A 26,264-nucleotide genomic window follows, 5' to 3' on the forward strand; every position below is an offset into this window, starting at 1 on the left:
CGGTCTAACTTTGAGCTGCCTCTTTTTGCAGTCCTGAGAGGCCAAAGCGCCGGTTGTCTGTTACCCATACGTTTCTGTAGGCAAGCCATGGCTCAGCTCCAGACACGCTTCTTCACTGACAACAAGAAGTAAGTAAGCGTACTCCCTTTCTCTCCCCTCCTCTCCTCCCCCCTCCCGCCTCCCGCCCCCCCGGCCCCGGGATCCTTTCAAAAGACCACTCCGGTATGACCTTGTGCATCCCTGGTTATCTTTGCCATCAATTCACTTTTTCCATTTTTTGGCTGGATTCCTCGCTTGAGCGCGTTTTCCACTCAAGTGGAAGCGGTACCTTGCGAGGATTTCTCAAGGATCTCCGAGCCTTCTTGCCTAGACTTAGGCTGTATATAATTTGAATTGTGAGTGTAGAGGGACCTGCAGGGCTTCAGGTTTGCTTCCTGAATGAAGTGCATTATGTAATTGAACAGTGGACAACGGACCAAGTCGTTATAGGCTGTCTGCTAGTGGCGTTTCACAGTGTCTGAAAACACAACTTCATTTTCCTAACGTAGGTGATAGACGATGCTTTTCTAAACCAGGCTAGAAGGTGGAACTCTCAATACGGAGTTGGTAGAACTGGTTTTTGATGAGTGTGAAGTCAATTCAGTTACACATTTGTGTATTTATATACATAAATCTACACGTATACGTGTGTATATATATGTATACCTGTATGTGTATACCTATATGTCTGTAAACATTTTACCAATTTTACAAATGGTCCCCAGGTATGTAGCAATCATTTGAAACCTAATTATATTCTGCTTTGTGGCGTATATTACACTATTACTTAACTTTTTTTTTGTTTCGCCTGGTCTCTTCAACTATATTGTAAGTCTCTTGTTTGTAGAGACTATGTTATGCTTCTTGGATTGACTGAGTCAACAGATGTTTGTCAGGTGCTTCTGGTACTGATGATAAATAATAAATATTTGTTGTATTAACAAGCCAATGTCAGCTGTAAACTAAAAAACTCCCACCTCAATTAAGATTATATTTTTGATTCTGTGTTTGTAGCTTTATGTGTTGACCTGGTAAATCATATTCACTCCTCTTGTATTGTTGCTTACAGTACACTTAAATTGTATTATCAATACAGATGAGTATATATACTTAGTCGAAATGCTTCTAAAGGAATATGGTGATGGAATAGCATGATCACTGTATTTTTTCTAATTGAAAGTTTTATGGAGATTATTGTTGATTCACAAGAAGTTTTAAGAAATATTAGAGCACTGTATTTTAACTCCTGTGATAAATGGATAAACATCATGTGTGTATGTGTGTTTGTGTTTATATATTTAGGTTTTCCAAAAAGGTAATGAAACCTAGAAATTAAACTTCTTGTTTCTTCCTTTCACGCAATACGTTCTCATCAGTAAAATGAGGGGGGAAAGTAGATTTATTCATGTATATGTGTATAATTTACATATGCATGTATGTTCATATATGAGTATGTAATTATGCTACTTTTCCCTACTCATCTTACTGGCCAAAATATCATACTAAACCAAAACTTTTAATTTCTAGGCTTTGTTACCTTTTGGAGAACCTAAATAACTTTTTACTTTTATCGGCATGATAAATATATAACTATAGCCTTACTACTCAAAGTGTAGTTTGCAGACCAGCAGCATCAGGATCACCTGGGAGCTGGTTAGAAAAGGCAGAATCTCAGACTGTACCTCAGACCTGCAGATTTAGAATCTACATTTTAACAAGATCTGAAACCTCCACCGCCCTCTCCCATTGTGACAAAAAGAGACATATCATAGCATGTCTTGGTGAGCCCTGGAAGTTCTACCTTAACATCTTTTGAAACTTTTACATTCCCCACAAATATAGCCTAAATTCAGACCTTATGAAGCCTTTTTTTGTTTTTTGTAACAACTTTATTGAGATGTAATTCACGTGCAATAGAATTCACACATTTAAAGTGTCCAATTCACTAGTTTTGAGTGTATTTGCAGAATTATGCAACTATCACCACAGTAAATTTTAGAACATTTTTCATCATCCTTTAGCTGTTACCCCTCCCCCCACACCCAAATACTTCCAAATCCCCCCAGCCCAGGGCAGTCACTGATTTACTTTCTGTCTCTATAGATTTGTCTGTTATGGACATTTCATATAAATAGGATTATACAGTACATGGTCTTCTGTGACTGGCTTCTTTCACTTAGTATGCTGTTTTTCAAGGTTCATCCATGTTGTTTTATATATATATATACCTATATATATAAAACAGGGCTCATCAAGACATGCTGTAATAAATCTCTTTTTGCCACAGTGGGAGTGGGGGGGGCAAAGGCTTTTACAGATAGACAGACAGACAGACAGATAGATATCAGTACTTCATTCCTTTTTACTGCTCAATAATATTCCATTGTATGGATATATCGAGTTGTGTTTCCATTTTTCAGTTGATGGACATTTGGGTTGTTTTCACCTTTTGGCTATTAGGAATAGTGGTGGTGTGAACATTGGTGCACAAGTTTTTGTGTCAATATATATGTTCATTTCTCTTGGGTATATACTTAGGAATGGAGTTGCTGGGTCAAGTGGTAATGCCACGTGTAACTTTTTGAGGAACTGCCAGATTTTTCCAAAGCAATCATACCATTTTACGTTTCTACCAGCAATGAATAAGGGTTTAATGTCTCCACATACTCACCAACACTTAATATCTGTCTTTCTTATTGTAGCCATCCTAGTGGGTATGAAGTGATATCTCATTGTGGTTTGATTTGCATTTCCTTGATGACTAACAGCGCTCAGCATCTTTTCACGTGCCTGTTGGTCATTTGTATACCTTCTCTGGAGAAATGTCTATTTCGATCCTTTGCCCGTTTTTAAAATAGGGTTGTCTTTATTATTGAGTTATAAATGTTCTCTATATATTCTAGATACATGTTCCTTGTCAGATACGTGACTTGCAAGAATTTTCTCCCATTCTCTCTTACAAGAGTTTCCTAATCTGCCTCCTATTGTGTGTGCCTGTAATCCAGTCTCTGCAGTGCTGCCAAGAAAGATCTAACTAAACAAAATTCTGATGATGTTATCTGACTTAGACAGTGGTTCCTCATTGCCTAGGGAAAGAAGTAAAAAGTACTTCACAGAGCATCTAAACTACTCCATGCACATCTCTTTAGCTTTAGCTTTGGTCACTGTCTAGAGTAAAGTAACACTTTCTGGAATCAGCTGGGTGGGCAGCTCTTTAATAACTCGTAGCTATTTTTTTTGCTGCTCTCCCTGCTTTCCTGCACCCCTTCTTTCTGCCTCGCCACACTTCACCTGGCAGAAACTCACTTTTCTAGATGTAGTGTAAGAGTGATGCATCCTTTCAGACTCTGCTCTCCCAGCCCCCTTTTCTCTGGTTGAAATGACCTACCACTTCCTTGTTCTCCCATTTTATGTATTACTTATGACACTGTTCTTACATACTTTCCTCGTATTTGATTACCAGAGTTTAACCCTTTCCAAGAACACAGACCACAGGTTAATTCATTTTTTGTTAACCCCATGTAGCAAAATGTCTGGCATGTATTAGATACCCAATAAATGTTTGTTGAATGAATAAATGCACATTTGTTAAAACATCTGTAGACTTGATTTATCGTTTCCTTTTTGTAGATATGCGGTGGATGATGTTCCTTTCTCGATACCTGCAGCCTCTGAAATTGCTGACCTTAGTAACATCATCAATAAATTGCTGGAGGCCAAAAACGGTGGGTATATATACTCTGAAAAGTTAGGAGAAAACACAGTGACACTAACTAGACTGAAATACATCACATTGTTATTTATAGCCCTTTGGGGGCATTATTTTATAATATTGCATGGATTTTATCATGGTAAAATTTACAACATGGATTTCCCTGCTGTATGACACTTTGAAAAATGCTTTGAAATAAGCTTTCAGGAAAAAAGAAATTCAGTTTAATCTGCTTTTAAGGCAATATGGAGAGAAGGTGGTTGAGATTTAGGAATAAAGATTTTAGTGTAAAAGTTGTGATGTAGAGGTAATGAAGACGTGAGGGCTAGATTGGGTAGGCATAGAACAAGCATCTTGGTGCTTCTACAAAGCGAAATGACAATATCTGTATTTGAGCATTTGTTTTGTATAATAACAAATGCCAGTATTAATACTAGTATTTTATTTAAGTATTTAAAATTCATTTAAAAATAATGGATAAAATAAACATAAACATGCTACAGTATCAAGTAAAATGTTTATAAAGATATAAATTAAAATAAACGTATGCAAAAAATTTTATGGGCTATAAATTTATATGTAAATTTAATATAAAATTAAAATGATGTGAACATTGTAAAATTAATATGAACAATGTATGCAAAAATATTGATCAAACAAGATTGGTCATAAGTTGATAATGGTTGAAGTTGGGCGATAGGTATAAGAAGGTTTATTATTCTCCACTTTTGTATATGTTTGGAATTTTCTATAATAAAATGTTTCTTTAAAAAGTAATGAAACCATACATATAGTAGAAGATTTAAACATGAAAAATGGAAAATAACATAAGGCATAATCTTTAAAAACAAAATTTGTCAATGGAGCCATCATTTAGAGGCAAGCATATTTTTATGCAGATGTTTCTGATGCTTTTAAACCTCTTTTGATTCTACCCTAGTTGGAGGAATGGGGAGGCGAGAATTATAAACTAATGCCTAATATGTTCCACTTCCTCTTCCAATAATCTTATAACTTTTTTGTTAAGCTTAAGATGTTTTTGAACAACTTTTTTGCAGGGGACAAGGTCTTTTCATTGTTAGCAAGATATAGTTCTTTTTTTTTTTTTTTTTTTTTTTTTTTTGCGTTACGCGGGCCCCTCACTGCTGTGGCCTCTCCCGTTGCGGAGCACAGGCTCCGGACGCGCAGGCTCAGCGGCCATGGCTCACGGGCCCAGACGCTCCGCGGCATGTGGGATCTTCCCAGACCAGGGCACGAACCCGTGTCCCCTGCATCGGCAGGCGGACTCTCAACCACTGCACCACCAGGGAAGCCCAAGATATAGTTCTTGATACAGAGATATTCACATAGCATTTCCTATCGGTTCTTATCTTTCATCATGGATGTACAATAGTGTAGAGATTCTGATGCATAGTTAGTTTTCTAAACTCCAAAGATGTCATATATTCTAATTGTTGAAAAACTCTGAACTAGCATAAGAATTGTTTTCTTGCAATAGACACTTTGCAATATCAGTATATGGTTGTTTGTTGTTACCCAAATATTTGCATATTTTTCCAAACTTGTAGATGAACATTGATTTGTCTTTTTGTGTAAATCGATTAACTGAGTCACAGCTCTTGAGTTGAAGATGCAAAATGATTCAGATTTTTTAAAAAATTTATTTTATTTTATTTATTTATTTTTGGTTGTGTTGGGTCTTCATTGCTGCACGCGGGCTTTTCTCTTGTTGCAGAGCATGGGCTCTAGGCACGCGCGCTTCAGTAGTTGTGGCTCACTGGCTTTGTTGCTACGCGGCATGTGGGATCTTCCCAGACCAGGGCTCGAACCCATGTACCCTGCATTGGCAGGCGGATTCTTAACTACTGCGCCGCCATGGAAGCCCAGATTCAGATTTTTTAAAAAGTAACAAGCCAAAGAGTCAATGAGGGAATTCTTCTTTAAGAAGGATTTTATTATAGCTAATAAATCAGAAAGAATGAAGAATTTTTAGCATTTTGTAACTCCAAATGAAATAATGGATTTAAGAAGTGAATATCTGTAGCTACTAAAGCCGTTTATTAGATAAAAGGCTAACAAAGAATGTTATGATGGATGGGATCAGACTGACATCATCTGAACCCAGAGGTAGATCTTAATATCATAAAAGGAGACACAGTGAGATAGTGTGCTTTCTAATGTGATACAATAGGAAATACAATACGGTGTGTAAATATTCTTGCCAAAAACAGACAAACCCAAAGTCTAATCAGGCATTTGGGTCTGCCTGATGTACAGGTTGTATTTAGGTGGTAGAGGAACATGTTAAAGGGTACCTTGGAGATATAATCAACCAAAGCCAGAATGTAAGAAGTATTACAAGAAGACCCAGTTTCTTCAGCAAATAAAAGGCAATGGAAAAAAAGGACGGAGAACTGTTAAAGATATTAATCAAATATAATGTGAGGACTTTGGATGCTGATTCTAGAAAGCTCACTGTAAAAAGACATTTATGAAACAAGGAAATATGAACATTGACTGGCTTTATGGTATTAAAAGGAATAAGTAATGTTAAATTTTTAACATTGTGACTTTTTTAGTCTTTATATTTTAGAGATACACACTAAAGCATTTACAAATGAAATTATATCATTTCTGAGTTTTGCTTTAAAAAAACCCAGCAGGAGAGTGGAGGGAGGAGTATAGATGATTGTCCATGAGTTGGTAAAAGATGGGAATGAGGATTCATTATGTTATTCCTACTTTTGTATATATTTGGGATTCTTCTTAGAATACAAAGGTTTCCTTAGTCAAAATCATTACACCATCAACAATAAAAATATTATACCAACAGAACAAAGTATTTCTGTTCTTAAAAATCACATAATATACTGGAATACATGGTCTGATTGTGCCATGGAGAAATTCTGGAGAAACTTGGAGGCCACACTAGGATAATAGGTACCTGTTTGTTTTGGGGGTCTCTCATTTACCTCTACCAATACCATTTCAAGTCCTAACAATTATAATTTTATTATGTATTTTCTTTAGAGTTCCACAAACATGTGGAGTTTGATTTCCTTATCAAGGGCCAGTTTCTGCGAATGCCCTTGTTCAAACACATGGAACTGGAAAACATCTCATCAGTAAGTTCAAATGCTTACTTGCTCTATTTTACTTAAGGTATTACCAGATAATGTAGGAAAACTTCATTTAGAATCAGCCCGAATCTACAGGAACCAAGAGCCTTTTTTTTTTTTTTTTTTTGCGGTACGCGGGCCTCTCACTGTTGTAGCCTCTCCCGTTGCGGAGCGCAGGCTCTGCGGCATGTGGGATCTTCTCAGACTGGGGCAAGAACCCATGTCCCCTGCATCGGCAGGCAGACTCTCAACCACTGCGCCACCAGGGAAGCCCACCAAGAGCCTTTTGATTACTGTTTTTTCCTAGAAACTGAACCTCGGTTTCTGTATCTTCAGTGTTTAAATTCCCTCTTTTTTTCTAAGAGTCTTATTCAAGAAATGCAGATGAATGAACAAGGAAAGATAACTTCATATTTATGGAACAGTTGTCAAGAAAGGGAATAGCAAATATATGTTTACTACTAATAAAGGTATATAAAATGATTGTGTACATATATAAACTTATGGGTTAGGTTATTGTGATTTATAGTGATTGCCCCTCCCTCTAATTTTCAAACTTTCCTTATTATTGCTTTTATAATTTAAAATATAATTTATAATTGCTTTTATGATTGGGGGCAATTTTTGGAACTGTGGTAAAATATACATAAAATTTTTCTTTTAACCATTTTTAAGTGTACAATTCAGTGGCATTAAGTACATTCACAATATTATGCAATCATCACCGCTGTCCATTTCCAGAACGTTTTCATCATCCTAAACAGAAGCTCTGTATCCATTAAACAACATGCTTTTATGATTTTATAAAGTTTCTTATATTCTTTTTTTTTCTACTTTTAGCATAAGTTTTCCAAGGTCATTAATATTTCTTAATATTACTCTTAGCATACTGTTAGGTCAAATAAAGTTTTTCATTTTTTATATGGCTCCAAAATTTCTGGATTCTGAAGGGGAATTACATGAAGGAGATAAATTAAACCGGGGGTCCTTTATTTTCATAATGTACCATTTAAAAACTGCACTGCCTGATTGATTTCTGGTTTCTCTCTGTGACTAGGAAGAGGTTGTGGAACTAGAGTACGTGGAGAAGTATACTGCACCTCAGCCAGAACAATGCATGTTACATGATGACTGGATCAGTGCGATCGATGGGGCAGAGGAATGGTATTGCCAGATGGATGTTTTTGTATCCATTTTAAGTGTACTATAGGAATAGTTTTCTCTGAGTACTTGTTCTTTGTGAAAGTAATTTTGTGATATATATATATATATATATATATATACATATACATATACATATATGTATATATATATATACTGTGACCATGCCAAAGACCTTTCAATTTAGTGTAGTCAAGAAGAAACATATCTATTAATAGGTTTTCTTTTCTGTCTAAAGATGTTGTAGTGACATTTGTCTTCCGAATAGGTCTTGTGTCTTAGGGCATTTATTTGATGATGTTGCTTTTAAGACCAAGAATATAATTTGTTTCGTAGAGGGAAAAAAACCTTTTCTAGCCACAGATCTCCCAGCCTACTACCCTGAAGATGCAGATCATGCTAGTTTTAGGGCTGAAAAGGCAGACTGGAATCAAGAAGGTATGAATCGTTCAGAACAAACCCCCTCTGGCCTTACTTGTAGAAAAACACCTCAAGAATGGATCTCAGTAGGAGCTTACTTTCAAAGAATGTCTCCCTGGAGTTATTACATAGTTATGTTTTTACTGGTTTTACTTTTACTTTAAATGGTTCTACTGTTTTTTTTTTTTTTTTTTTTTTTTTTTTTTTTTTTGCGGTACGCGGGCCTCTCACTGTTGTGGCCTCTCCCGTTGCGGAGCACAGGCTCCGGACGCGCAGGCTCAGCGGCCATGGCTCACGGGCCCAGCCGCTCCGCGGCATATGGGATCCTCCCAGACCGGGGCACGAACCCGTATCCCCTGCATCGGCAGGCGGACTCTCAACCACTGCGCCACCAGGGAGGCCCTCTACTGTTTTTTTATTTAATGGTTTTCACTGGTTAAATACAAAGGACTATTAGGCTTTTCAAACAATTCGCTTAGCTTCCCTGGGAGTGGTAATATTTTACAACAATCATAAAAATGAAATCTAGGGTTTGTCGGTTACATTTTTATTTTAGGAGGTCAGGAAAGGCCAAATGTAACATCTTCTGATTTATTCTAGTGTGTTTTGAAATCTTAATCTTTATATTAAAGAAGAGTTTAAAAATCTAATCCTCAAGGTTTACTTTATCAGTGCTTTAGAAATATAATTGATTTCAGGGTTTGAAAAAAGCTGTTTTTTGTGTTTCATAGGATTTTTTTCTCCTCACAGGATCTTGACTGGTTCTTATGATAAGACTTCTCGGATCTGGTCCTTGGAAGGAAAATCAATAATGACAGTTGTGGGACATACAGACGTTGTAAAAGATGTGGCCTGGGTGAAAAAAGGTTAGGACTCTGCCTAAATTGAGAGGAATCCTGGATAGGGAATTGGAAATAAGCCGTTTTTGATGCTGGGGCAGGATGGGGACAGGATAGGAAGTGTCTCATGCCTCAGTTTTTATAGGGTCTTTCAAAAATATACACATAAAAAAATCTGTAAATCAGTAGAAGTGAATCCTAAAATTATATCACATAATATATATTTTCAAGTTAATATTGAGTGTGTTAAATGCATGTCTTTTATAGTTTTGGGTTTTTTTTTTGGCTGTGCCCTGTGGCATGCGGGATCTTAGTTCCCCAACTAAGGATCGAACCCGCTCCCCCTGCAGTGTAAGCACGGAGTCTTAACCACTGGACCTCTAGGGAAGTCCCTATACTATTTTTGAAGAATCTTCCCTTTTATACCATAAGTTAGCTTCTTTTTTCAAAGGTGGCTATATGAGGTCTTTTACCTTTTTAACATCTTTATCAACAACTACAAAAAATTCAGTTCTTTAGTTTTGGAACACTATTTAAAATTTTTATACTAATTTGTTTCTTATCCTTGTGTTCTCCTTTCTTCAGACAATCTGTCTTGCATACTACTGAGTGCCTCTATGGATCAGACTATTCTCCTGTGGGAGTGGAATGTAGAGAGAAACAAAGTGAAAGCCCTGCACTGCTGCAGGGGTCATGCTGGCAGTGTGGATTCTATAGCTGTTGATAGCACAGGAACCAAAGTAAGTAGCTATTGTATTATTGAACACAGTATTATTAGTACTGTGTTCAATTAGAATTTGAGCTTCTTGTGCAAAAATGTCTTTTCTACATAAAGTCACTGTGATCATCCTACTTCCATAACAATTGGTGACTAAAGAATATGATTTCAGACCAGAAGTAAATACTCATAATGAGAGATATGAAGAGTCACTCCCTCACTCTGGGTCTCTGGTTTAGAATTTTATATAAATTGTAGAAATTTTAAGAACTCAGGTAAACAAGTAATTTCTTTATGTAACCTCCTCAAATCATAGTGATTGACATTTTCAGTCCTTCAGCTACTCATAGTGCTGTCATTAATTGAAAATGTCTAGCTGATCACCTAAAACTTAGCATGCACTAAAGTTAGCATTAATCGAGGTTGTTTTACTATCATTGCTGATCTACTCTTTATCACCACAAAATGGTAAAAGTTAGTCAAGCTATGAGGGCAACATAGTACTTACTTAAGAGGGGTTACAGACTCCCTCACCATTTGAAAATTCTCCAAACCACATGAAGTATTCTAGATTTAAGAGTGTTTCTTCAGCATTTCTTTGCCAGTTAGCATAACAGAGGACATTTCTGCATTCAGAGTTAAAAATTTATGAGTATTCATATTGAGCCATAAAGAAGGTTTACATGTTGTTGAGTGCAAACTTAAGTGAATTAACTGTACCCTGTCCTTTGGCTATAAGAGATAGAAACTCATCCTGAACTTTTTTTAGCTTAAAAGACCCAAGGAGGGAGTGATGCACCACATCATGAGCAGGGTGATGATGCATTTGGATGTCAGGAACCAATGAGTAGAGGCTTACATGTGGCCAGCACACCTCCTCCCTCTCATCTCCCCAAATTGACTTCATTCTCTTACCTCAGTCTGGCTTTCTCCACATGGCAATGAAATCTGGCCTTCAATATTCCCAGGTTTTACATTCTATACTGTCTGTCCTTAGAAAAAGATTAACTTCAGCTCTCTAAAACACAAGTTTTCAAAAAAAAAGGCTCTGAAGGAGGAAGAGACCTATTGCCACAGTGTAGGTCAGTTACCCACTCTGATCTAAGCAGCCATGGCCAGGGTACGGGCCCTATAAGAATGGCAGCTCTTTCAGTTGCCATGAGATTGAAGGTACAACGTCCCAGAGACTAGGAAGACAGGCAAATAGGTGATGCCATAGTAGTAAGAATTTCAGGGCAAAGTAAAGATTTCAAGTTAAATAGCAGAAGAAAACCAGGCAAACAATATGATGGCTTATATTGCATACTCTTTTTCCCTTCATATATATTTTTTTAGTTTTGCAGTGGCTCCTGGGATAAGATGCTAAAGATTTGGTCTACAGGTAAATGAAATGTTTCTTCTACATTGACTTATTAATGATATTTCAAGAATTTCAGTGAAAAAAAAGACTTTTTAGCCCATATTTTTCTATAAAAAAATGGACCAGAGCTTTTTAGGTCACAAATAAAGTACTATAGTATAGAGAAAAATTAGTGTATTTCTTTGTGTTTCAAAATGTTTTCTACTCTACCACCCCCTTTTTTATTGGACGATGTCACTGAATCCCTGCAAGTACCAATAACACATCTGGTGCAGTGCAATATAACTGCCTTAGTTCTCAGAGTTCTCTTATTCAGGAACGTGGAAATAAACTACCTTCTGAGTCATTTTGATATACTTTACTATTAGAGAAATTTCTTAGTTTAGCTGGTTTACTTTATTTGTTCGTTTTTTTTTTTTGCGGTACGCAGGCCTCTCCCTGTTGTGGCCTCTCCCGTCGCGGAGCACAGGCTCCGGACGCGCAGGCCCAGCGGCCATGGCCCACGGGCCCAACCGCTCTGCGGCATGTGGGATCTTCCCGGACCGGGGCATGAGCCCGCGTCCCCCGCATCGGCAGGCGGACTCCCAACCACTGCGCCACCAGGGAAGCCCTAGCTGGTTTACTTTAAAAAAATTTTTTTTAAATACAACTTTACCAAACTTAATTTTCTCACTTTGAAAACGTAGATTAGAAAGAACAGTTAGAGGAGACAAGGGGACTCTTAGAGGAAAGTACCTTGATAACAATAAGAAGACACTGCTAGAAGAAAAGAAGGGGGGAAAACCCACATATATTTTAAAAAGTAGTAGTACAGAACTATTTATTGCATGGGTAAGCAGATCAAAATACCTCTGTTGCTTCTGAGGAAATTGCTATATTACTGTACAACACCCTAAATACAGTTCACAAAGTAGAGTTGGGGAGGGGGGAGATAATCACGAAAAGCTTAAACAGTTTTGAATAATTATGTGTAAAATGGCAGGAAATATAAATCCATTTTAGTTAAAGCAAACAGTTTTGAGGCAGGAAGTTGTTTGTGTAGGAATTTTTCCTTTTGTGAAATGCTTTTTGATAGTGCTGGGTAGATGAGATATTATCTATGATTAGTTGTTACCCTTAAGGTGCTTACAGTCTAGTTTGGGAAAAGCACATGACATTTATAAAATAGTTACAAAACATTAAAATCTATGGTTTTTTTAATCTGGGTTTGCTACCTAGCCAAATGATGGATAACAAAGATTTTTTTTTAATCAAAAAATAACCATCTATGAAACACTTTTAATTTATTGTTAGAAAAGTGAAATAGTCAAGAAGAATGAACATGGCTGGAATGTATGTCCTTTTTTTGTGTGTGTGTGTGTGTGTGTGGTACGCGGGCCCCTCACTGCCGCGGTCTGTCCCGTCGTGGAGCACAGGCTCCGGACGCACAGGCCCATCGGCCATGGCCCACGGGCCCAGCCGCTCCGGGGCACATGGGATCCCCCCGGACCGGGGCACGAACCCGCGTCCCCTGCGTCGGCAGGCGGACTCCCAACCACTGCGCCACCAGGGAAGCCTGTATGTCCTTTTAACATGTGTTTATTTACCATGTCATTCCCTTCTTCATAATATAAATGCAATCTGGTCAGAACTCTCCTACAACTAATAGTAAGCAAATTTCATAGATATGGTAAACTGATGAATAGCCATAATGATAATCTTTATAAGGTACAAAACTGGTTAGGTTTTAGGATTTTAATGTATAACACTTTATTTTTTGCCTTCTCCTTTTCGAAGATTGGTAAGCCAAGTATTGTTTTTAGATATAATTTCCATTAACCAAAATAAGGAGAAATGTTAACTCCCTAACCAGTTGAGATAACATAGAGAAAGTATATACCTAGAAATATAAGAATTATTTGAGACTGTTTGTAATTAATATTTACCTTAAATTTTAACTCTGTCAAATCTAATTTTCTGTGATATAGTCCCTACAGATGAAGAAGATGAAATGGAAGAATCCACAAATCGACCAAGAAAGAAACAGAAAACAGAGCAGTTGGGACTAACAAGAGTAAGTATTTGTGAGAACTGACAGTATTGGGCTTAGGGGGTTATTTTTTGATAAACTTATTGATTGATTGATTGATTGATTGATTGCCACAGTGGGTCTTTGTTGCTGCACTCTAGCTTTCTGTAGTTGCAGTGAGCAGGGGCTACTCTTTGTTGCTGTGCGCGGGCCTCTCATTGTGGTGGCTTCTCTTGTTGTGGAGCACGGGCTCTAGGCGCACCGGCTTCAGTAGTTTTGTCATGCAGGCTCAGTAGTTGTGGCTCGCGGGCTGTAGAGTGGAGGCTCAGTAGTTATGGCGCATGGGCTTAGTTGCTCCGCGGCATGTGGGATCTTCCCGGACCAGAGCTTGAACCCATGTCCCCTGCGTTGGCAGGCGGATTCTTAACCACTGCGCCACCAGGGAAGTCCTGGCTTAGGTCTTTATTGACAAATATATGTTAATTTAATATAATTGTTCATATTTAGTTTCCTTTTGTCTTGTCTTGCTGCTTCAACCATAATTAGGCTTTCTTTCAGTAGATTTGTAAATTTTTATTATAAATACTCTGCTGCATTTATCTGAGTTATTGAATGTAGTTGCATTAAGCTAGGTTTACAGCTTGATAGGTTGATTATTTAGCTATTATATTTGGCCTCGTGGTGAGTTTTTTTTTTTTTTAACATCTTTGTTGGAGTTCCTCATGGTGAATTTTAAAGTAGGATCTTTTAATTGTTGAAGCTTGCACTCAGTTTAGTGAAATATCTCATTACCTGACTGTTTAATGATAAGGTTGCAGACTCACAGACATAGAAAACAACCTTATGGTGACCAAAAGGGAGAAGGGGTTAGGGGGGCAAATTAGGAGTTTGGGATTAGCAGACACAGACTACTATGTATAAAATAAGTAAACAACAGGTCCTGCTGTAGAGCACAGGGAACTATATTCAATATCTTGTAATAAACCATAATGGAAAAGAATCTGAAAAATAATAGATGACTGAATCACTTTGCTGTATACCAGAAACTAACACAACATTGTAAGTCAACTATACTTCAATTTAAAAAATAGTAATAGGGGCTTCCCTGGTGGCGCAGTGGTTGAGAGTCCGCCTGCCGATGCAGGGGACACGGGTTCGTGCCCCGGTCTGGGAAGATCCCACATGCCGCGGAGCGGCTGGGCCCGTGAGCCATGGCCACTGAGCCTGCGCATCCGGAGACTGTGCTCCGCAAGGGGAGAGGCCACAACAGTGAGAGGCCCGCGTACCGCAAAAAAAAAAAAAAAAAAAAAAAAAAATAGTAATAGTGTTTCATACACTGAGGGTGTAATTCTAGTACATCTCCTAAATCAGTAGAAACCAAGAGTTTAATTGAGGTTTTGATTCTATCATTTTGCTATATAGATCCAATTAAATCAAACTCAGAAAGTTAATCCAGATTCTTATTTGCTCTGTTCCATTAGAAGGATATTTATCATAATATGATCTGACCTGTATTAATATACTTAATGAGAAGAACAATACTGAGTCAGATTTAGGAAATCATATGTTTCATTCATTTTCTAACAGCTGTAATGGATGTGCATTAAATCAGGCACACATTTGCACATTATTTCTTATGTCACCAATAACAAGATATCTTATAAAAACTGTTGAAAATGAGGAATAAGTGATTCCTCAAATTCACGTAAACTGCAGTAAACAATAGCACTTACTGTTTTCAACTGAAAATAGTGATTTATAATTTATACATTTAAACATAGACTGCTGAATTGCAAGTTGAATGATCTGGCAGCAATTCAGCTTCCTTATCACTTGTCTCATAAGACAAATTAAAGCTGGAAATGCCTTACCAATTGGATAATGTGCCAGTGGTAATTTATTGATGCATATCCCTGATCAACCTTTAAAGAATATATCTGAGTAGAAAAAGACTTCTTGAATTATCAAAATACTTTACTTAGAAGGTAGCTTTTTTTTTTAACCTTTATGTTAGTTGAAGTTTGGCATACATATAATTAAGTATACAGCTCAATGAATTTTTGCACTTGTGTATACCCAAGTAATCACTATCTAAATCAAAACATCAAGAATTACCGACACCCTAGAAGATGCCCTCTAGGCTCCCTTGAAATCAGTATCCTCCTAAAAGTGATCACTTTTCTGACTTATCCTAGATTTCACCTAGTTTTAAGCTTCATATACAGGCATACCTCATTTTATTGCACTTTGCAGGTAATGCATTTTTTTTACAGATTGAAGGTTTGTGGCAACTGTGTATCAAGCCTGTTGGTTCCATTTTTCCAGCAGCCTTTATTCACTTCGTGTCTCTGTGTCACACTTTGATAAGTCTCAAAATATCTCAGACTTTTAAATTATTATTATATTTGTTATGGTGATCTGTGATCAGTGATCTTTGATGTTACCATTGTAATTGCTTTGGGGTGCCATGAACCACGCCCACGTAAGACAGTGAACTTAATCAGTAAATGTGTATGTTCTGACTGCTCCACCGACCAGCCATTCCCCCATCTCTCTCGCTCCTCTCGTGCCTCCCTATTCCCTGAGATTCAACAATATTGAAATTAGGCCAATTAAAAACCCTACAGTGGACTCTTAAGTGTTGAAGTGAAAGGAAGTCTTATGTCTCTCACTTTAAATCAAAAGCTAGAAATGATTAAGCTTAGTGAGGAAGGCATGTCAAAAGCTGAGAGAGGTCAAAAAGATAGGCCTCTTATGCCAGTTAGCCAAGTTGTGAATGCAAAGGAAAAGTTTTTGAAGGAAAAGTGCTACTCCAGTGAGCACATGAATGATAAAGTGAAACAGCCTTGTTGCTGATATGAAGAAAGTTTGAGTGGTCTGGGTAGAAGATCAGACCAGCCACAACATTCCCTTAAACCAAAGCCTAATCCAGAGGAAGGCCCTAACTCTCTTCAATCCTTTGAAGGCCGAGAGAGGTGAGGAAGCTGCAGAAGAAAAGTTTGAAGCGAGCAGAAGTTGCTTCAAGAGATTTAAGGAAAGCAGTCCTTATAATATAAAAGTTCAAAGTGTAGCAGCAAGTGCTGATGTAGAAGCTGCAGCAAGTTATCCAGAAGACCTAGCTAAGAAATTAAATGGGGGCTTCCCTGGTGGCGCAGTGGTTGAGAGTCCGCCTGCCGATGCAGGGGACAGAGGTTCACGTCCCGGTCCAGGAAGATCCCACATGCTGCGGAGCGGCTGGGCCTGTGAGCCATGGCCACTGAGCCTGCGCGTCCAGAGCCTGTGCTCCGCAACGGGAGAGGCCACAACAGTGAGAGGGCCACGTACCGCAAAAAAAAAAAGAAATTAAATGAAGGTGACTACACTAACAGATTTTCAAAGCAGATTAAACATCCTTCTTTTGAAAGAAGATGCCATCTAAGACTTTTATGAAAGAGGACAAGTCAATGCCTGGCTTCAAAGCTTCAAAGGACAGGCTGACTCTCTTGTTAGGGGCTAATGCAGCTGGTGACTTGAAGTTGAGGCCAGTGCTCATTTACCATTCTGAAAATCCTAGGGACCTTAAGAATTATGTTAAATCTACTCCATCTGTGCTCTGTAAATAGAACAACAAAGCCTGGATGACAGTACATCTGTTTACGGCATGGTTTACTAAGTATTTTAAGCCCACCGTTGAGACCTACTGCTCAGAAAAAAAGATTCCTTTCTAAAAACATTACTGCTCATTGACAGTGCACCTGGTCATCCAAGAGTTCTGATGGAGATGTTCAAGAAGATTAATGTTATTTTCATGCCTGCTAACACAGCATCCATTCTGCAGCCCATGGGTCAAGGAGTAATTTCAACTTTTAAGCCTTATTATTTAAGAAATATATTTCATAAGACAATAACTGCCATACTTAGTGATTCCTCTGATGGATCTGGGCAAAGTCATCTGAAAACCTTTGGAGGGACTTCCCTGGTGGTCCAGTGGTTAAGAATTCGCCTTCTAATGCAGGGGACGTGGGTTCGATCCCTGGTTGGGGAACTGAGATTGCACATGCTGCGGGGCAACTAAGCCCGTGCCCCACAACTACTGAGCCTGCGTGCTCTGGAGCCTGCGCACCATAACTAGAAAGAAGCCCGCGCGCTGCAACAAAAGATCCCGCGTGCCGCAACGAAGATCCTGCAACTAAGACCCGACGCAGCCAAAACTTAAAAAGAAAAGAACTAAAAAATAAATTTTTAAAAAAGCTTTAAGAAAAAAAAAACCTTTGGAAAGAATTCACCATTTCTAGATGCCATGAAGAACATTCATGATTTATTGAGGGCAAAATATCAACATTAACAGGAGTTTGGAAGAAGTTGATTGCAACCCTCATGGATAACTTTGAGGGGTTCAAGACTTCAGTGGAGGAAGTAACTGCAGATGTGGTAGAAATAATTAAAAAAACTAGTACTAGAAGTGGAGCCTGAAGACGTGACTGAATTGCTGCAATCTCATTGTAAGACTTTAATGGATGAGGAGGTGCTTTTTATGGTTGTGCAGAGAAAGTGGTTTCTTGAGATGGACTCTACTCCTGGTGAAGATGCTATAAAGATTATTGAAATGATAACAAATGATTTAGAATATTACATAAACGTAGTTGATGAAGCAGCAGCAGGGTTTGAAAGATTTTACTCCAATTTTGAAAGAAGTTCTACTATGGGTAAAATACTATCAAACAGCATTGTGTACTACAGAGAAGTTGTTCATGAAAGGAAGAGTCAATCGATGTGGCAAATGTCATTGTCGTCTCATTTTAAGAAAGTACCACAGCAACCCTGGCCTTCACCAACCACCACCCGATCAGTCAGTAGCCATCAACATTGAGGCAACACCCTCCACAGGCAAAAAGATTATGAGTTGCTGAAGACTCAGATGATGGTTACCATTTTTTAGCAGTATTTTTAAATTAAGGTATGTACTTTTTTTAATACATAATGCTATTGTATATTTAATATACTACAGTATAGTGTAAACATAACTTTTTTTTTTTTTTTTTTTTTGCGGTACGCGGGCCTCTCCCTGTTCTGGTCTCTCCTGCTGCGGAGCACAGGCTCCAGACGCGCAGGCTCAGTGGGCATGGCTCACGGGCCCAGCCGCTCTGCGGCATGTGGGATCTTCCCAGACCGGGGCACGAACCCGTGTCCCCTGCATCGGCAGGCGGACTCTCAACCACTGCGCCACCAGGGAAGCCCTAAACATAACTTTTATATGCACTGGGAAACCAAAAAATTCTTGCGACTCACTTTATTACAGTGTTTGCTTTTTTGTGGTTGTCTGGACCCAGACCCTCAATATCTCCGAGGTATGCCTGTAATATCTGTGAGATTTCATTCATCTACTGCATGTAATAGTTCTTTTCAGTAATAGATAGCATGCCATTACATGAATATACCAGAATTTATTTGCTCTTCTTTTGATGGACATTTAGATTGTTTCTGGTTTTAGCCACCATAAATAAAGTTGCTGTACTTGTTTTTTGGTGCACATATATTGTCATTTCTGCATATGTAGAATGGCAGGAGTAGAATTGCTGAGTGACAGGGTACGCACATGTTCTGTTTTCTCAATGTTTAATACTGCCAAAACATTTTCCAAGATGGTTATATCAGTTTATACTACCACTGACAATATATGAGAGTCAGAGTTACTCCACATCCATATCATCACTTGATATGGTCAGTTTTTTAGTACCATAACTGATTTTATTTTAGCACATAACATGTTTACATTTACTTACTGTTAAAAGGTGTCTCATTTTGTGATTTCTGGTGGTGTGTAGTGTATTTTAAGTCCCAGCCCTTTGATAGCTAATTTTGAAGTCCCTGTTCATGTTTTTAGTACTTTTTTTTTTTTTGCCGCACCACACGGCATGCGGGATCTTAGTTCCCCGACCAGGGATCAGACCCATGCCCCCTGCAGTGGAAGCTCAGAGTCTTAACCACTGCATTTTTTTTTTAAGTGTGTTGCTTATCTTTTTCTTATTGATTTGTAAGAGATCTTTTTGTATTTTGTTTTTATTTTGTTTTTATTTTATATTGGAGTATAGTTGATTAACAATGTTGTGTTAGTTTCAGGTGTACAGCAGAGTGATTCAGTTATACATATATATGTATCTATTCTTTTTCAAATTCCTTTCCCATTTAGGTTATTACAGAGTATTGAGCAGAGTTCCCTGTGCTATACAGTAGGTCCTTGTTGGTTATCTATTTTAAATATAGCAGTGTGTACATGTCAATCCCAAACTCCCAATCTATCCTTCCCCCCTTCTCTTCCCCACCCCCCAGAACCATAAGTTCATTCTCTGTGAGTCTGTTTCTGTTTTGTAAGTAAGTTCATTTGTATCTTTTTTTTTAAATTCTGCATATAAGCAATATCATCTGATATCTGTCTTTCTCTGACTTATTTCACTTAGTATGATAATCTCCAGGTCCATCCATGTTGCTGCAAATGTCATTATTTCTTTCTTTTCAATGGCTGAGTAATATTCCATTGTATATATTGTACCACATCTTCTTTATCCATTCATCTGTCAATGGACATTTAGGTTGCTTCCATGTCTTGGCTCTTGTAAACAGTGCTGCAGTGAACATTGGGGTGCATATGTCCTTTAAAAGCATGTTTTTCTCCAGATATATGCCCAGGAGTGAGATTACCATATGGTAGCTCTATTTTTAGTTTCTTTTAGTTTCTTAAGGAACCTCCATACTGTTCTCCATAGTGGCTGTACCAATTTACATTCCCACCAACAATGTAGGAGGGTTCCCTTTTCTCCACACCCTCTCCAGCATTTATTATTTGTAGATTTCTTGATGATGGCCATTCTGACTGGTATGAGGTGATATTTCATTGTAGTTTTGATTTGCATTTCTCTAATAATTAGCGATGTTGAGCATCTTTTCATGTGCCTCTTGGCCATCTGTGTGTCTTTGGTGAAATGTATATTTAGGTCTTCTGCCCATTTTTTGACTGGGTTGTTTGTTTTTTTGATATTGAGCTGCATGAGCTGTTGGGAAGTTTTGGAAATTAATCCCTTGTCAGTCACATTGTTTGCAAATATTTTCTCCCATTCTGTGGGTTGTCTTTTCATTTTATTTATGGTTTCCTTTGCTATGCAAAAGCTTTTGAGTTTCATTAGGTCCCATTTGTTTATTTTTGTTTTTATTGCCATTACTCTAGAGATGGATTGAAAAAGATATTGCTGCAATTTATGTCAGAGTGTTCTGCTTATGTTTTCCTCTAAGGGTTTTATAGTATCCGGTCTTACATTTAGGTCTTTAGTCCATTTTGACTTTATTTTTGTGTATGGTATAAAAGGATGTTCTAATTTCATTTTTTTACTTGTAGCTGTCCAGTTTTCCCAGCACCATTTATTGAAGAGACTGTCTTTTCTCCATTGTATATAATCTTGCCTCCTTTGTCTTAGATTAATTGACCATAGGTGCATGCATTTATTTCTGGGCTTTCTACCCTGTGGGGCAATTTCTATCCTGTTCCATTGATCTATATTTCCATTTTTGTGCCAGTACCATACTGTTTTAACGACTAGCTTTCTTTTTGTATTCAAGGTCTTTGCTGGATATAGGTATTATAAGTATTTTCTCCCACTCAGTGCCTTGCTGATAACTTTTAGTTATGCACGTTCATAAGCTTGCTTCCACTGTTCATTTTATTTGAGAGAAATCACAATATATTCATTTTTTTATTTAGGTTTTTATAAGCTTTAAATCTGTGCATTCATAAATTATTACTTGAAGTTATGCTAGAAAGCGTTGAAGTGCTATTTGAAGTTAAAATTAGAAATAATAGGAAAAGTTGGGTTATTAAGACCAAAATAAGACAAATATCAAGAAGTTATTTTCTTTCTGGATTTCTTTCTAGTACCTGGCTTGTATTAATATGAGTAATGCTCTCAATCAGTTCATTTACTGGTCATTTGTTTCATATATTAACATACAAGGTTTTTCCACATTTTCTCTCAAAATTGCTGTTTTTCCTGCAGTACTATTCTTTTGTTGAGCATTTGTTTTTTAAAATTAATTAATTAATTAATTAGGCTGCATCAGGTCTTAGTTGCAACACACAGGATCTTCATTGCGGCGTGAGGGCTTCTCTCTAGTTGTGTGCAATCTCCAGAGCGCGGGCTCCTCTGTTGCTTGCCCCACGGCATGTGGGATCTTAGTCTCCCGACCAGGAATCGAACCGGCGTCCCCTGCATTGGAAGGCGGATTCTTTTTTTTTTTTGGCTTTACGCGGGCCTCTCCCACCGCGGAGTACAGGCTCCGGACGTGCAGGCCCAGCGGCCATGGCTCACGGGCCCAGCCGCTCTGCAGCATGTGGGATCCTCCTGGACCGGGGCACGAACCCGTGTCCCCTGCATCGGCAGGTGGACTCCCAACCACTGCACCACCAGGGAAGCCCCGTAAGGCGGATTCTTAACCACTGGACCACCAAAGAAGTCCCCTCCAGTACTATTCTGCTGAAGTTTGTTTGCAGTAACAATGCCAAAGTTGACTTTTCTATCTTTAAAAAAAAAAAAAAAATGTACATGTAGGAAAATTCACTCTTTTTGGTGTATAGCTTTTGAGTTTTGATAAATACATAGACTATGTAACTACTACATATTCATGAGACGGGAGAGTTTGCCATCCCCTGAAACTCATGTTGCCCATTTGTAGTCAGCCTTTCCTATTTCTGTCACCTGACAACCACTATCAGATCTCTGTTCCTGTAATTTTTCTTTTTCTAGAATATCATATAAGTGGAATCACACAGTATGTAGCCTTTTGCATCAAGCTTTTTTTTCACATATCATAATGTATTTGAGGAGGGAAACAAAGAAAGATTCATCCAGATTATCAAGTATCATGGTTTATTCCTTTCAAATGCTGAGTAGTAGTCTTGTGTGGATATACAACAGTTGGTTTAATCATTCATCAGTTGAAGGATATTTGGGTTGTTTCTAGTTTGACAGTTACGAATAAACTGCTATAAACATTTGTGGACAATTTTTTGTGTGAACCTAAGTTTTCATTTTTCTTAGGTAAATACCTAGGAATGGGATTGCTTATTCATATACATTTACCCATCATTTTACATGCCATTTCCTATCCTGGAGCCTCTGATTGATTATGTTACCTTACTTTTTGTTTTGGATCACAGTAGAGGTGGTTCTGTTCCTCACTCCTCTATCAGGTTCCTTTACTACTTCCAGGAAAATTTTAGGGCTGGAAGAGAGACCTTAGGGATCATTTGGTCCAGCAGTTGGCAAATAACAGCCCCACAGGTGATTTGGCTGTGGCCTGATTTTGTACTACAGAGTGCTAAGAATGATTTTTACATTTTTAAGGGGCTTTAAAAACAAAGAACACAGAACAGAGACTGTATGTGGCCTGGAAAGGCTAAAATTTTTACTTTCTGGATCTTTATAAAAAAACTTTGCTGATCTCTAATCTAGTACAACCCTCTTAACATTTAAGAAGGTTAAATGTAACAGAGTTACACAAGTAGGTTAACTGTCCCCCATTTCAAGAGTTTTCCTTCTTTCTTTTACATGTTCTTTGTATTTAAGACAGACAGTATACCTAGTTTGATGATTTTAATTTGAGAGGGACATTAGAGATTTTTGGAATTCTAATAAATGAGCCATGGGCATTATTTAAAGATTGGATGCTGAAGAAATGAGGTGGTAAGAATAACCTACTGCAATTAATTAACCTGGAAGAGTTATGTAGGAAATAGCAGCACCTTAACTCAAACCTAGGTCTTTCTGACCCCAGAGCTTTTTCTTCTAGCTTCTACATATAACATCTTTGTCAACTGGGAGAATTTAATTAGTGTTAATATTCCTCAAAATGAAAAGTAGAGCAGAAGGGGAAGCAACAGAATACTGTGGAAAGACTACAAATTTTGGAGTAATATTTGGGTTCAAACTCAGATCTGCCATTTATAAACAGTATGACCTCGGGCAAGTTATCTTTCTCAACTTCAGTGTCTTCATCTATAAAATAAAAACAGAAATATGTCTTGGAGGATTGCTGTAAAGAAGAAATAAGGTAGGATATGAAAGCTAAAGCACCTGACAAAATATCTGGCATATCGGCTTTAAAAGTAATAACTATTATTATTGTTTCAATCACTCTAAACCAAAAATGCTTTCCCTTTTGGGTGTCCTTCATTTCTAGACTCCCATAGTGACCCTCTCTGGCCACAAGGAAGCAATTTCCTCCGTTCTGTGGTCAGATGCTGAAGAAATCTGCAGTGCATCTTGGGACCACACAATTAGAGTGTGGGATGTTGAGTCTGGCAGTCTTAAGTCAACTTTGGTAAGACAAATTCAGTGGTTTTCTGATTAACTTTGAGCTTTTAAGTGGTGAACTTCTAGGAGATGGTTACTTTTCGCCCACCCTGGTTACATGTTCTTTCCTTTTTTTTTTTAGACAGGAAATAAAGTGTTTAATTGTATCTCCTATTCTCCACTTTGTAAACGTTTAGCATCTGGAAGTACAGATAGGCATATCAGACTGTGGGATCCCCGAACTAAAGGTGAGTTGTGTAAACCTCTGAAGGAAAAATATGAGTAACATCAGTTTCTCTTCTCACTAGAGATATGTATAAAAAGATACTTTTCTAGAAATTTTTTGGGGGGTTCTGCCTACTTCTGTTTTCTAAAATTTAGTAATGGTTGTCTGTTTTGTTTTGTTCAGATGGTTCTTTGGTGTCGCTGTCCCTAACCTCCCATACAGGCTGGGTCACATCAGTCAAGTGGTCTCCTGCCCATGAGCAGCAGCTCATTTCAGGCTCTTTAGATAACATGGTTAAGCTGTGGGATACGAGAAGGTAACTCCTGTTGATGACTTACAAAGGAAATCTATCAATTGCCCCGTTGTATACAGAGAAAATGAAATGAACACTGCAATGACTATCCAAAAGCAGGAGGGTCAAAAAAAAGTTCTCCGTCATATATCCTGAAATGATACATATTGATATCAAAAAGGAAGGCCAGGATCAAAGGAGTTTTCTTAATGTTAATATGTTGGGTTTTTTTACATTCTGAATGAATTTAATTGTGATAGTTTCTCTTTTGCCAAAAACACAATTTATGAAATCCATCTTTCTGACCTTGTTATATAAAATAGGAAAAAAAACCTGAACCTTAATATAAATATGATAATTATAGAATTAGAAGGCCAGTGGCCTGAATGAATGGAACTGTGGTCCAATTGTAAATTATGTGTTAATAGGCAATTAAGTAAAAATACAGAATTTTAAAGATAATCAAAATTTAAAGGTTCCTTTCTTATTCATCAGTTAGTGCTACGATACTAATATATGCAGAGGACCCCCAAGAGAACACATATACAATTTATTTTCATATTTCTACAAGTAGAATGGAGAGGCAGTAACCAAAACCAGAGTCTGCTAATGATACAGGAAAAACAGGAGAGGTAGTCAAGTAAATGCTCAGAATTTTAAGATTAAGTGGTTATTGGGGCAAGGATGGTAAACTAAAAATTTTCAGAAAAGTATAAGTGATTAGTCATATATGTTTGTTTAATACTATGAAATGCATATAACATGTTAATATTTTCATCTTTTAGTTGTAAGGCTCCTCTCTATGATCTGGCTGCTCATGAAGACAAAGTTCTGAGTGTAGACTGGACAGACACAGGGGTAAGAATTTATTAGTTATTTGGTAGAGAGGAAGAAACTACATTATATTTTTAGAATAAATCTGGTATTTGTGTTTACAGAGTTATTAGTTTCAATATATCTGATATTTATAATTCTGTATTCTAAGTTCCATTAATATTCATAAAATCTCATATCTCATTTAAAGAAGAAAAAAATTGTCCTTTAATATTAGGAGTAGTAAAATTTGAATATTTTGAAGCACTTTTTTCTCATAAGTATTTTAATGAAATGTTTTAAGCCCCTAAAGTTGCTACTTCAGACTAATTGGATCAAAGTATTTGCTACTTAGAAAAATCTTAGATAATATGGCTGTATTATAAAATGTTCTTAAAGAATTACAATTTAATTATACACACACACACACACACACACACACACACACACACACATGTAAAAGCTCTTATTGCCTAAGAACGCTTTCCAAATGCAGGTTTGAGGGCTATCTGAAAAATCTGTAATATCCATTTACCTACAAACAATGTGCCATCTTTTAAAAACTTAATTTTCTTAAACAGGTAAAACTATATTACCCTTCAAACTTTTAAATTTTATTACATTTCTTAGCAAATGCTTCATAGAAAGTACAGTAGCATATTATGCCTCAACCAAATTAAAATCACCGCTTTTAAAGTTTTAATATAGTGTATATATATACAGTATATGTGTAATATAGTAGTGAAATTTGATGCAATTGGCCCATTTTAGTATTATTAACTCTCAATGCAAGTTAATTGCTCATCCATAATTCTTTCTGTGATCAGAATCATCAGTATTTAATTAGGTTCAGCAATCATATGAAATAATTGTATTTACTTCTGTGTTTATGTTTTTTTCCTCTCCCTTTATGCAGTTACTTCTGAGTGGAGGAGCAGACAATAAATTGTATTCGTATAGATATTCACCTACGACTTCACATGTGGGTGCATGAAAGTGATAAATTTGGCTACAGATTCCTTCTGTAAATGAAATTGATAGAAGAATTCTCAGATTACATCGATGCAGATGCAGGAAGCAGCCTTTTAAAGTTTATATACTATTTCATCCTTGATGATAGTTATCACTGTCTTCTTTACTTTGTATTTATTATACAACAGTTATGTTTATTAAATGTAAAACATGGCCTGCATTCTCTACCTTATGAAATCCCTTGAAATTAAACTGAGTTTTTAATT

At 37.3% G+C, this 26,264-nt stretch overlaps 1 protein-coding gene across 1 annotated transcript; it reads left to right on the forward strand.

Moving 5' to 3' along the window:
- Window positions 1-26,264, forward strand: WDR12 (WD repeat domain 12). The gene is made up of 13 exons (XM_079709608.1): window positions 1-128; window positions 3,670-3,764; window positions 6,782-6,876; window positions 7,928-8,034; window positions 9,202-9,317; window positions 9,876-10,030; window positions 11,344-11,389; window positions 13,336-13,421; window positions 23,583-23,723; window positions 23,838-23,943; window positions 24,105-24,237; window positions 24,999-25,071; window positions 25,943-26,264. The coding sequence occupies exons 1-13, from the start codon at window positions 88-90 to the stop codon at window positions 26,018-26,020; spliced, it is 1,272 nt and encodes a 423-aa protein (XP_079565734.1). The 5' UTR covers window positions 1-87; the 3' UTR covers window positions 26,021-26,264.

The sequence above is a fragment of the Hyperoodon ampullatus genome (genome assembly GCF_949752795.1).
Source record: "Hyperoodon ampullatus genome assembly, chromosome: 8".
Taxonomy (NCBI): domain Eukaryota; kingdom Metazoa; phylum Chordata; class Mammalia; order Artiodactyla; family Ziphiidae; genus Hyperoodon; species Hyperoodon ampullatus.

Coding starts and splice junctions, on each gene's coding strand:
- WDR12 (XM_079709608.1), top strand. CDS start 88: ATGGCTCAGCTCCAGACACGCTTCTTCACTGACAACAAGAA. Junction 11,390..13,335: donor GCTAAAGATTTGGTCTACAG/GTAAATGAAATG, acceptor TCTGTGATATAG/TCCCTACAGATGAAGAAGAT. Junction 23,724..23,837: donor GCAGTCTTAAGTCAACTTTG/GTAAGACAAATT, acceptor TTTTTTTTTTAG/ACAGGAAATAAAGTGTTTAA.